The 14,045-nt window shown below is 40.4% G+C and overlaps 1 protein-coding gene across 4 annotated transcripts in view; it reads right to left on the bottom strand.

The window, feature by feature from the left end:
- LOC124805362 (Bardet-Biedl syndrome 7 protein homolog) overlaps window positions 1-14,045 on the bottom strand; it is a 142,954-nt gene that overhangs the window by 79,878 nt on the left and 49,031 nt on the right. For all 4 annotated transcript variants that reach the window (XM_047265908.1, XM_047265911.1, XM_047265910.1 and 1 more), the window contains exon 6: window positions 10,785-10,974. In XM_047265908.1, the coding sequence (XP_047121864.1) occupies window positions 10,785-10,974 (190 nt within the window). The remainder of the gene's footprint in view (window positions 1-10,784; window positions 10,975-14,045) is intronic.

Here is a 14,045-nt window from a genome sequence, read left to right as displayed (position 1 = left end):
CTAGATGGGCAACACAAACTGTTAGATGTAGAACTCACATATCAAAACAAGAGGACGTGCAAGAGAAACTACTTTACAAGAGTGAGGCAAAAGATTAGAGGGGGGGGAAATAACATTTTGCGTGCTTAACCTGATAAAGTACTGCTGCAGCCAAGATCAACAAAGCAGGCATAGTGACTGGGGCCAGGGATGAATACCTCAGGATAACTGCTGGAGATGGGGGAAACAAGGCCACATAGAGTTAACATGACCAGAGTAGCATTAGGAAAGTAGTGTTTGTAAATCCAAAATACCTTTCACTTTTGTTTATGAGTTGTAACTAAAAGATGGAAAAACTTCCCAATAATGAATTCAGTACTTCCTGAATTCAGTAGTTCCCGAACTTCAACCTTGACCTAAAATCCATAAAATGAGTATTCATTATGGTCAGTTTAAGCAACATAAACTATCTGAAATGCAACCTTCAGAAGAAGTTGAATCAATAGCTATGCCAAAAGTTCATAGTGATAAAAATTTATTGTAAGAAACATCAAAGAGCTACTTAACAGTATCAAAATCCCCACATCTGCTTCATCCCTCATTACAAGTTTCTCTTAGTGACAGACATAAAAACATCCCATTGATTATGGTGTATGAACTAAATAACAAGTCCTCACTTAACACAGCCAATCAGTTTCAGTCATTCCACCAGGAAGGAGGTACATGGCTCGTGTTGTCTGTAGTTCAACCATGCCTAGACGGTCAATACTGTGGTTCAATCGCATCCACATAGTTACTTTGTGCCAGGAAGGGCTCTCAACAAGGGAAGTGTCCAGGCATCTCGGAGTGAACCAAAGTGATGTTGTTCGGACATGGAGGAGATTCAAAAAGACAGGAATTGTCAATGATATGCCTCGCTCGGACCGCCCAAGGGCTACTACTGAAGTGGATGACCGCTACCTACGGATTATGGCTCGGAGGAAGCCACCACGTTGAATAATGCTTTTCGTGCAGCCACAGGACATCGTGTTATGACTCAAACTGTGTGCAATAGGCTGCATGATGCATAACTTCACTCACGACATCCATGACGAGGTCCATCTTTGCAACCGCGACACCATGCAGCACAGTACAGATGGGCCCATCAACATGCCAAATGGACCACTCAGGATTGGCATCACGTTCTCTTCACCGATGAGTGTCACATATGTCTTCAACTAGACAATCGTCAGAGACCTGTTTGGAGGCAACCCGGTCAGGCTGAATGCCTTAGACATACTGTCCAGCGAGTCCAGCAAGGTGGATATTCCCTGCTGTTTTTGGGTGGCATTATGTGGGGCCAACGTACGCCGCTGGTTGTCATGGAAGGTGCCGTAACAGCTTTACGATACGTGAATGCCATCCTCCAACCAGCAGTGCAACCATATTGGCAGCATATTGGCGAGGCATTCATCTTCATAGACGACAATTCGCGCCCCCATCGTGCACATCTTGTGAATGACTTCCTTCAGGATAACGACATCGCTCGACTAGAGTGGCCAGCCTGTTCTCCAAACATGAACACTATCGAACATGCCTGAGAGCTGTTTATGGACAATGTGACACACCAACAATTCTAAGGTATCTAAGCCACATTACTGTTGAGGAGAGGGACAATCTGGACCAACAGTGCCTTGATGAACTTGAGCACGGCATAAGGGCTATTACAGAAGAATGAAGGTAGCTTTCACATTATGCGTCACTGTCGAGTAATATAGTTTGCCAATACTGAGAAAGAACTATACAGTATACTACAGGAGATAAATGCATGAGGCGTCACTGTCAAGCAAGATAGCTTTGTACTGCAGAAGGTAACTGAAAGAAATACGAGTGAGGTAAACAGAAATAACACTTTAGTGCCTTGATGAACTTGTGCATAGTTATGCCACGACAAATACAGGCATGCATCAATGCAAGAGTATCTGATTCTGGGTATTAGAGGTACTGGTGTGTACGCCGCTGGTGGTCATGTAAGGCGCCATAACGGCTGTACGATACGTGAATGCTATCCTTCGACAACAGTGCAACCATATTGGTGAAGCATACATCTTCATAGGTGACAATTCGTGCCCCCATCGTGCACATCTTGTGAATGACTTCCTTCAGGATAACGACATCGCTCGACTAGAGCGACCAGCATGTACGCCAAACATGAACCCTATCAAACAGGCCTGGGATAGATTGAAAAGAGCTGTTTATGGACAATAAGACACACCAACCATTCTAAGGTATCTAAGCCGAATCATCATTGAGGAGTGGGACAATCTAGACCAACAGTGCCTTGATGAACTTGTGCATAGTATGCCACGACAAATACAGGCATGCATCAATGCAAGAGGACGTGCTTCTGGGTATTAGAGATACCGGTGTGTACAGCAATCTCGACCACCACCTCTGAAGGTCTCACAGTGTGGTGGTACATCACACAATGTGTGCTTTTTATGAGTGATAAAAAGGGCAGAAATGATGTTTATGTTGATCTCTATTCCAATTTTCTGTACAAGTTCCAGAACTCTCTGAACCGATGTGATGCAAAACTTTTTTTGATGTATGTATTTATCACTTCTGTGCTACTAACTCTACTCACAATAAATACTGCAAAAAGTGTCCACAATGCACCTAAATGAATTTATAAAACTGAATCATGATAACAAACATAGTTCAGGAGATATGATGTCGTAAACTCTTGAGATCTATGAAAAGTTGCCACATTGTGCATGACGTTTAAATTTATTACTTCTTTGCTACTAATTCTATTCTAAACACATTTTGCAGACAGTATCTACATATAATGCAAATGCACCTGCACAAATACACCATTGTACGACACACAATTCAAGAGATAGGACATCATAAACATTGAGATGCATGAAAAAATGCCACATCATGCATTAAGTTTCAATATAGGTATTCTTTAATATAGAGACACCCCTACAGTCAACTCAACTAAAGGAAATCCCTGACACATGGTGGAGCTTTTGACAGCTCTCAACTGTGAAGCACAAAGGGCTGTAGGTGAAAACAATCACCATTTACAGAGTTATGAAGAGATGTTTCCATAAAGATGTTTACAAAATAACATTGTAGATGCACGAAGCAACAGCAACCAGCATACAGAAACCATCTGGAGTATTATACTACGAACACAGTGAATTTTTTTTGTTTTTTTTTCTGATAGAAAACTGCAAAATGAATACCCAGGCAATGCTGGGTTTGTCAGCGAGTTAGCCCATAAAAAGTAAACAATTTTTAAAGCAAATATTCGGTTTTCATGGCTCTACTGCGTGGCATCAAGTTCCTAATTGAAGTTCTGAAATTGAGTACATATTATCCCTTTTCCAGTGACTTCCATTCAATTTGCCGTTGTTGGTTCACATAAAATGAATTTTTATCTAAGGAAGACTGGATGCAGTACCTTTTAGAAAAATGAACTGAAGTTCCTCATACAATAAAAAAATTACTCAGTATCAGTAGCTACTCTGGAGTACAGCATCCCAATCAGACTTCCTCCATTATTCATTCACACATGAAAATGTAGTCTTATCGATGAATAAAACTCACAAATGAGAACTGTAAAGTACGTTATCATAAATGAAAGCACAAATATTGTGCAGATTTATTATTTTGTTTGCATGTGGAGAATCATGCTGAGGGACCATGCTTCTCTTCCATTTGGGAAGGCAATCATAATAACTTCGTGAGAAGAAGTACCTACAGACATGTATACAGAAGTTCTTAGTATACCAACCACCTCCTGCACTGGTTCTCAACTATCCCCACACCCTTACCTCCTGGATCCCTCCCTGTCACTGTTGATGCAACCTCCTTATACACCAACATCCCTCATGTCCATGGCTTTGCCACGACTAAACACTATCTCTACCAATGCTCTGCAGATTCCAAAACCACTTCATTCCTCATACGCCAACCAACTACGTCCTAACCCATAACTACTTCACCTTTGAAGGAGAGATAAACAAACAAATCTGTGGCACAGACATGGGCACCCGCAAGGCACCCTCCTATACCAATCTCTTCATGTGCGACCTATAGGAAACATTCCCAGCTTCCCAAAACCCCAAACCGCTGGTTTGGTTCCAGTTTATTGATGACATCTTTATAATCTGGTCTCAAGGCCAGGACACCTTAATCTTCATTCCTCCACAACCTCAACACCTTCTCTCCCATTCAATTCACCTGGTCCTCCTTCACCCATTGTGCCAGCTTCCTCGATCTCAATTGCCTCCTCTCAGATTGCTCCATCCACACCTTGGTACACATCAAACCCACCAATCACCAGGGGTACCTGCACTTTGATGGCTGCCACCCCTTCCACACCAAAATATCCCTCCCATACAGCCTGGCCACCCATGGTAGATACATCTGCAGTGATGAGAACTCCTTTGCCCTATATGCTGAAGGCCCCACAAATGCCTTTGCAGACACACAATACCCTACAGACCTAGTTCACAAATAGATCTCCAGCGCCATATCCTCACACACACCTGTTCCTCACATCCATCCCATGAACCAACCACAAAGAAACACCCGCCTTGCCACCCAATACCACCTGGGACTGGAATGACTGAACCACATCCTTTGTCAGGACTTTGATTATCTACCATCATGCCCTGAAATGAGGGACATCCTACGCAACATACTTTCAACCCCTCTCAAAGTGGTGTTCCGCTGCCCAGTCAACCTAGTCCATCCCTCTACCACTCCCACTCCCAATCCCCTGCCACATGGATCATACCCCTTGGAAGATCCAGATGCAAGACCTGCCCAATCCACTCACCCAGCACCACCTACTCCTGTCCCATCACATGCCTAACCTACCCCATCAGAGGCCAGGTCACCTGTGAAAGCAGACATGTTGTACAACAGCTCTGCTGCAACCACTGCACAGCATTTTACACTGTGACAACCAACCAGCTGTCAACTAGAATGAATGACCACTGCCAAACTGTTGCCAAAAACAATGTAGATCACCCAGTGGCACAACATGCAACAGAGCACAATATGTGAGATTTCAATGGAAGCTTCACAACCTGTGCTATCTGGGTCCTCCCCACCACCACCACCAGCTTTTCTGAGCTATCCTTACATCTCATGCTTCGCTCCCTTACCTTTCCTGGTCTAAAACTAAGGTAACCCACTGCCCCCCCCCCCCCCTCCAAACCCCTACCCAATAGTGTGTGAGTGTGCGTGTGTGAGAGTGTTTATAAACCATCACCTGCCCCAAGACCTACCCCAAATTTGTGTCAGCTAGTTGTGTGCCACTATTTCACACACTAATCTATGAAACCACGTGCCCAGCCTTCTGCCACCTGCCCCCTCTACCTGCACTCTTAGATAGACCACAGATGATGGCTACAAACTCATGAGCTACTAGACTCTTCCCTCCAATCCCATCCCTGCCTCCTACCTCTCTCCAGCCCTCATGCCACCCCACCCCACACCCCCACCTCACCCCAGTACACTCAATGTGGGACAGAAAAGAGCTGGCAGTCCACTGAGCACAATGTAGGGAGACACGCATGTTCGTGTGTGTGTGTGTGTGTGTGTGTGTGTGTGTGTTTTTCCTACAAGCTTGAAAAAGGAAGTTCATTCCCAAGCTAGCAAAGCTCTGTACCTTTTCTTTTGAAACTATCAACAATGCAGCACTTCTGCCATTTGTGAATTGTCTCCTTTATTCTTAAAAAATTCAAGGTCAAATATGTTCTAAGAGTTCCTTCCCAGCAATCACGAAGCAGGTTGGTAAAGAAGTCTACAGAGCCATTACAGAAAAACATAAAACATAATAAAGAATCTCTGTGGAATAACACATCCAGCAAAGGAAAACAACACACTATCTGCTTTTTTACACAGACTGTTATTAACCACACACATCCCACTTGATTCATTATCATTTGTTATCTGTAGTGGAATAATAATCAATCTTGTTGCAGAATAAATGATACATGGAAATGTTGCAATAATGAGTACACTTCTGAAAACACTTTATGTGAGAATATTTAGATACAGATAAGTGTAAAAAATAGGAAAGATCATAAGTGCAAGTAATTATCATATCATTTTAAAAGATGCTTAACTAATATCCAATTTAACCTTAATGAAATACAAGTATATCTTCAATTTCCTACTAATATTCTTTGCTCTTGAATGAACTTTATGCAAGCAATACATAATGTAGCATTCTGTGAACTAAAACAGGAAAGGAAAACAAGGAGTGGTTTTCAATAGTGTCATGAGGTAGTGAGTGCCACCAAAACATTATTTAACTATTGCGTGCAAGTCCATAAATAATATGCTTCCGCTCTAGATGTAAGCAATCTTAGTTCAGGGTGTATACATGGACAAGGAAAAAAAATTCCCGGATTTACCAGTTGAAAACACAATTTCTCCCAGGTGAAAATACAGTTTTTCCGTGTTAAATGACAGTATACTTTTCCTCGGCAGTTAAAAACTTATCAATCCTTTGAATGTTTATGGTTTTATACACAGACATAGAATTTCCGGACACTTTAGAAAACGAAACTCAGGGAAAAAAACACATTTTGGAAAGATCTTTGATGTGCAGCAACATGTACGCTGCATATTTTTGTGTTACGAACGTATAAATTCGAATACCACCAAACACCACATGCTACTTTCCGAAGCATTGAAAAGGAGATTGTGACGCGCTTTTGTAAGCTAGTCATAGCTCATTTAACGTGATCTTGCCAGCTGATGACAGCACAGGACACGTGATGTAGTCAGCCAATAGCAAGATCACTCTCAAGTAGTGCGAACACAGAAATACGAAAAGTTAATGGTTTGAATTAATACACATAGTGTTGCTACAAGAAACGAAAAGCTTTCACATATAAGATTGGTCTCGAAGATAAATAAGCTGCAAGAGAAGCTAAGCTTCCACATATAACGTTGATCTTTCTTGCGCGTGTTATACTTTAAGATTCATCACACAAATGTGCCAGTAAAATTTTTAATAACGACGTAAATGTCTGATCTTCTGGGCGCGAAATTCTTCTAGATGGTCGTCCTCAAAGAGTTGATTTTTAAATGAGAGTCAAACACTCTGTGATTTAAGAAATTCATCTCACATTTTCGCACGTAGTTCATCTTGCGTAGAAGGAAATTTACTTTGAAAGTAATGCTTTTCAAACCACCATTCGCAATATTTTCCCGTGACCTGTTAGAAATTGGTTCGTTTCAGCATTACCAGAGAGTGCCAGATAACAGCCGTCACTGCCCTTCCACAGCTACGATGACGCAGGAAGGCCGCATGTTCATACGTGTAAAAAATTAAAAGATCTTGCATTATGTCGTAAAAGAAAAAAGACATCAGAGGATACTTCAAGACCATCGGAATTTCGTGAACCATTCTGAAATGCATAATTCGGCTTAAAGTTCACATTCCTATGTCCAGACTCGGATGTAAATTTTCTTGAATTATCTCATGTTTGGTTCTTTATTATGGCATAATGCCATATGAGGTAGAAGATGGAAAATGTGCACTTGAAATGCAGCGAACAGTTCAAACTAGCCATCAGTGTGAAATTAAACACTTCGTTTCAAATAAATTGACTGTTTCAGCAGTAAAGTTTAATATAAGCCAAATCTCTTTAGCAAACTGACAAAAATAACTTCATTGTTTTGCAGGGTGATTAACACTTGACTGTCAGAAAGGTTGAAAAAAACCTGAAACTAATAACATATTTTAGCGTTCCGTAATTATGCGGAGTTGGAGTGTTGGAGGGAAGAGACCAAACAGCGAGGCCATCGGTCTCATCGGATTAGGGAAGGATGGGGAAGGAAGTCGGCTGTGCCCTTTCAAAGGAACCATCCCGGCATTTGCCTGGAGCGATTTAGGGCGTAATTGTGCGAATGTATTTTAATTAATTTGCTAGCGTCCGGCCACAGAAATCTATTTTCTTTTCATTGAATGTGAGAGCAATAAATGAAGAGGAAACAACAAAATCACTGAACATAAACACAGGTCACGTGGAGACGATCCACCTCCCCACCACAACTCAGACTGCTCTGTGCATCAGCCCAAGATTTACTATATTTCCGAATCAGGGCAATAGTAAGTAGTGGCGCCCAGACACACATCTGTAACCAGAAGTGGGAGAAGGTACTATCCATACGCGACTCAACTGCGCATGCACAAGAGCCCGTCCGCAACTGCTCAAAAGAATCTAATGTAAAGAGCTGTCACGTCACGCTCATCGGAGGCGATTTGTTGTTAGAAAGCATTGCATAGTCTTCCTATAGCCTTTGACACACTTTGCTGTTGGCAGACGCTTATATGAGCACTGTGTTTTTTTGTTGTATAAGGCGCATTTCCTTTGCGACTTAAGTTTTATTTTCCTTTTTTTTCTCTTGTTCATGTTTTGTTGCCGCAGTATTATTCTGCAGATTCGGGATACAATAATATCCTTTGCTGGAGTATTGGTTCTTACCACTAATTGAAAACTAAAACAATGAAGAATTCCCAGAATTCTGAAAAATTCCCAGGTTTTTCCTGGATCTCCTGGTTTTCCCGGGTCGTATACACCCTGTAGTTCATTAACAACTTACTGACAATTTGTGAACTACAGAATTACTCAAAGCGATTTGAGTAGAATACTTTGCTTGTTATTTTGGTCATCAACAGTAAGGGTGGTTGGATGTTGTTCTGCACTCATGCCACCTGTGAGCTTTCCTCTTAATTTTAGTGTAATTACTATCACTAATGACCCACTTTACATACTTACACTGATGAGATAAAACCTTACTACCACCACCCCCTGTGAGACTGAATCCTACCTAGAGCCACTGCAGGCATGTAGTGCAGTAAGGAGAATACTTAAGCAGAGAAGAGACCAATGAGGAATCATTTTAGCAATGATACAAGCTGCAATAGGGAAATGTACTGACATGAGCAACTTTGACAAGTAGCAGATTGTTATGGCCTGTCACCTGGGAATAAGTATCACAGAAACAGTGAAGCTGGTCAGCTGTTTGCATGCTACTCTCATGAGAATCTCTGGAAAATGGATGAGAATCTATGGAAAATGGTTGAAGGACACTTGAATAATCAGCAGGTGATAAAAGTGTTGGACATCCATACTGTACTACAGAATGAGGAGATTGGATGCCTACCAACTCTGTAAAGTATGATAGGCAGAAATCTGTGACAGATCTGACAACACAGTACAATGCTGGACCAGGCACAACTGTTTTGTAGCACAGTGTTCAGTAGACATTGTTCAACATGGGGCTCTCCAGCAGATTACCCTCATGTGTTCTCCAGTTGACCCAGTGCCATTGTCAACTACAATTGCAGTGGGCATAGGATCATAAAGATTGCACTGTGGATGAATGTAAATGTCACCCGGTCAGATGCATCATATTTCTCATGGTACACAATCATCCAGGAGAACAGCTGCTCAAAACATGTATTGCATTAATGATGTAGGCTGTTGGAGCAATATTATAATAATGCAGACATTCACTTGGGTTTTCATAGGACCTGTGTAAGTAATCAACAGGCAACATGACAGCTGTTGGCAACACAAACATTATTCTGCATGAACTACATCCCGTCCTGCATGATGTTCTTCTCCAACAATGACGGCATCTTCCAGTGGGACAACTGTTATGTCAAATGGATGGCACAACCTGTTCTTTGACACCTGGTGCCAAATACTTCCCGAAACCTACTGAGAACTGTTTGATTCCATTGACTTCTGTCCTCCCTCCAGCAAAGCCTCCCAATGCTGCACCTAGCCACCATCCAATCCCCTCTATATCACTGCATGATCCCACAAGCAACACTAGTATCTTCCCCCACATCTATCCCGCTATTTCTTCCCCTCCCCACCCCATGCCTCTTTATCCCCACTACCCACCCAAGCTAGGTTGCTGCTCACTACACACAAAGCAGCAGTCAAGCCTTAGAGCCCAAAGATGACAGTGACCAAGTGTGTACAAACTGTGCTTATGTGAATTTTCTACTTCCGATGAAGTACTTGGTCTGAAGGCTGAATACTTTTCATTTTAATGGTGCCCATTTGTGACTCAACACCTCTTTACGGTGAGTAGCAATCTCTCTTTTCCATATTGTTGTTGCGCCTTCCTTGATTTTCCAATGTTTGATTTGGCTCTGAAATATAGGGTAGCTTTTCTACTTTTGTATGTCTCTACCAGCAGTGCTTGCAATTTTACCTACTAAATGCAAGTATAGCATGGCCTCTCTGACTCCTTATTGATTTATTGAAAAATGTGGTGGATTAGAAATGTAACACCACTTACAACAGTCACTGAAGATGAAACAAGAGGGGAGGAAATTATATGGCATAAAACAACTGGAAACTAACTGTAATGATATACAACAATACTAAATGGTAAATTTGCAAATAGAAAGATTATAGTCATGAATGACACCTGATGCGGGCAAGTGAAACACAAAAAAGGGGGTTGTCACATTTGAAAACCAACATAAGAGGACACTCAGATGTTACAGTGACTGATAACAAATGACTAGAAATTAAAAGGTACACTGGAAACAAGAAGAAGAAAAATAAAAGAAAGTATCACTGAAGCTACGAAATATATGACTTGAAAAGTTACAAATTTTAAGAGCAGCTGTAAACATCAGGAGACACTGTGTGTGACTATGAAAGCAACGAGTATAACTGAAAGAAATGTAAAGCAAAAGAGCTACTCATTTACAAATTTGTTTTAATACTAGTTATGTAAAAGGCACATGATCATACATATGTGAATCTGAGAGTGGCATCACTATCATCAGTGTCCTCTGGAAAAGAGTAGACATCTATGGAACCATCCTGATGTCCCACCACTAAGTCTGGAGTGCCATTTGCCGTCAAGTCATAACAATCCATACAGGTAATACAACTACTGTTACTAGGTTTTTTCAGAATCCATGCATGGCTGACTTCATTCCTGCAACAATAACATCCAAGTTTCTAAGAAACCTCCAATTACATACATATAAAAATGTACATCAAAGTAAAGAGTGATTCTAAATGAATGGGACAAAAAGAAAGTATTCTGCAGTACAGTAATGATTTTATTTCAGAAATACACATACAGGTAAAAAGGTTAACGCCCACAATTCCTATGGGCATATACAGACTTGTAATGTGGGTTCCATTTGTGACATGGAATCCAGTACTATGTTTTCTGCCTGGCCCATTCCAACGTAGCCCAATAAATGGAGTTAACCGTGCTAACTACCTGGTGGCTTCAACACTGTAAGCCTTGCAGAAATGGTGGTAATAAACCACGTCCTTCACACATCCCCACAAGAAAGAATAACTGATGTAAGGATAGGTGATCTGGAGGGCAATAACACGTATGACACATCATTTGACCCAGCACAACCAGTCCAGAGATGTTGAAGATTTGAGGCGACTACATGCGAGGTTACACCAATGTGACTGGGCACCATCCAGCCGCAAAATGAAATTGGGTACCTCTTCTGTCAACTGAGGCAACAACCAGAGAGAAAGTATAGTGACGTAGGTTATGCCTGTAATGGTAGATTCTGTGAAGGAGAGAGGGCTAAAGACTCTGCAGTTGATTATGGCAAAGCAAACATTAAGTTTCAGAGAATCACATTCATTTTCCAGAGAGGTATGGAGGTTTTGTGTACCCCATATCCTCAAATTATGTTTGTCACTTTGTCACTTAAGTGAAATGTGGCTTCATCAGAAAGCACATGTCTGCAAAACCATCCAAGTCTAGCTATGCTTGAAAATCAATGCATAATTGTCTCCATTTCATTTTCAACAGGTTTTAGTGCCCGAAACATCTGAATTCTGTCAGTCTTGAACTGTAGATGCTTGTGCAACACATGTCACACTGTTGATTGCAGCACATTCACTTCTCTACTGGCACAACACATGGGTTTTCTGGGGCTGGGGCTTCTTTCATTAGAATTGGTTTGCCCATCTAGCAATCTTGTGATGGTATGGTACCATTTTTCCAAATGTGGTCAAAAAATGTCTTTGGACAAGATTACTGATGCTGTTATTGAGTATTTTTTCTATCACAGATGCCACTACTTTGAATACTTATGCCAGCCATGAACAACATCGGTGACTTTCCATTGTTTCATTGTTGCCAGCTAAACTGTGAGTTAACTTTTCAGTCTACGTGTTTATTTCTGAAATAAGGCCATTACTGTAGTAATAGGCATACTTTCTTTTTGTCCCACTCATTTTGAATCATCCTATATTATCATGACACTCTTTTAAACACAAACAGAATTGTAATGTTTGTCTCTGATAAGTGAAAACATTAAATTACTAAGAAAAGTAAATTTTATGAAGTGCTTACTTATTTAGTACGTTTGTAAACTAAATTTAAGTCAGAAGCAACCATTACTTCGTTTAACTTTGTGTACATATGCACGACATAAACTGTGAATAACACTGGTGTGAAATATGGATATTCTCATAACTGTACCTGTTCTCTTGAAAGCAATATGATGAGACTTTTTCCTCCTTCTTATCTTTGTTTACATCATCTCTGGACAAGTTTTGCTGTTACTCCCCAGTTATTTGTTCGGTATCTTTTCATTCTCATATTCTGCAGTTTTCTTTACTTCTTTGTTCACAAATTTTCTAGCATGAGACTGATTCTGTCCTGAAAACCTGTGGCAACATCAATTTTCAATTTGAAAGTTACCACCAAGAGTACTTTGACTTTATGTCTCATGACAAATGGTAGTGCTTTATGGGTCAATGCCCCCGCCCATTTTACATATGTGTCTCCTGATGGTGTCCGAGACGCTGTCTATCCAGGATACAGTTCTTCATTAATTTGTCTTATTAATAAACTGTTCTGTGTAACTGAGGTCCCAATATATTTTTGAGAACCTTTTGTTCTTCATGTTCTAGCCTCTCAAGTAATCCTATTCCTTTAAGATTCAGATTTCCTGCCGCAAACAAGGCTTCAAGTCAGATTGTTGTATGGGAATGTATTAACTTGGCACTGACAGTTGTAGGTGTTCTTAGTGAGTTTGTATGGTAAACATATCTTGTTGATTTGTGTTTCCATATTTTCTCATATTAAATCATGCAAACAATAACTCTGGGGTGAGATTTTGGTTGGCTTAACAGCCAGTTACAAAAGAGTGCAATATGAGAATTACAATGCTTTCTGTTAACTAAGCCCACATTTTGTAAAGATAGTTATCCATGCATGAGTAAACAGACATATTAGTACCACCACTACCATGCCTTGATCTGACCATGAACTAATTCAACCAGTTATAGTTGGACCTACAGTTTAATGCCGACTCTGAAATATAGTGCAATTTGGCATTTTTCACATATAAAGGCTTTTGACAGAAGTGGAAAAATAATAAGTCAAAGAAAAAATCATAGGACCACCCACTTAGCCATTGTGTCACACACAAACAGTAATTAGTACCTACATATATCTACATCTGTACTTTGCCGAATCACGTGACACTGCTACATTTTTATTGGTAAAAATCCAGCTCAAATTTCAGTAGCTCACATTTTCTGTTCAAACTGAATGATGGCAGGGGGGAGGTAATGGGACTAATACACGAACACAGAAACTGCAATTTAACTGTGAAACTTAAGTTTATCAAATCTCAATTAGGTTGATGATGAGATACTTTCATTTAAAAAAATTATTTTAAAGAAATATAGGTCAACGAATAATTTGTTCTTTATACACAGAATATTCACTTCAAGACTGTGCAGTTGCATTTACTAACTGGCATTTTCGTGTTAATGTATCATGACTATAACTCTCAATTTAGAGTATTTGATGACAACAGTAAACTATTTCTAGTTGCCATATGTTTAGTTTTTCTTCTGATATGTTTTAAAGCTGAACTTAGCAACCTTATTATAATTTATGTTTCAGTTGTCCATAAAGCATTAAACATAAGGAGGTGACTTTAATTTAGTGATAATGTCAAAGCTGAGGTTTACTGCAAGGATAATTGTGTTTACCTACTGCAATTGAAAATC

Source organism: Schistocerca piceifrons, chromosome 7, assembly GCF_021461385.2.
Source record: "Schistocerca piceifrons isolate TAMUIC-IGC-003096 chromosome 7, iqSchPice1.1, whole genome shotgun sequence".
Taxonomy (NCBI): Eukaryota; Metazoa; Arthropoda; class Insecta; order Orthoptera; family Acrididae; genus Schistocerca; species Schistocerca piceifrons.
Note: the sequence above shows the minus strand (reverse complement) of the source record. Positions and strands in the feature narration are given on the sequence as shown.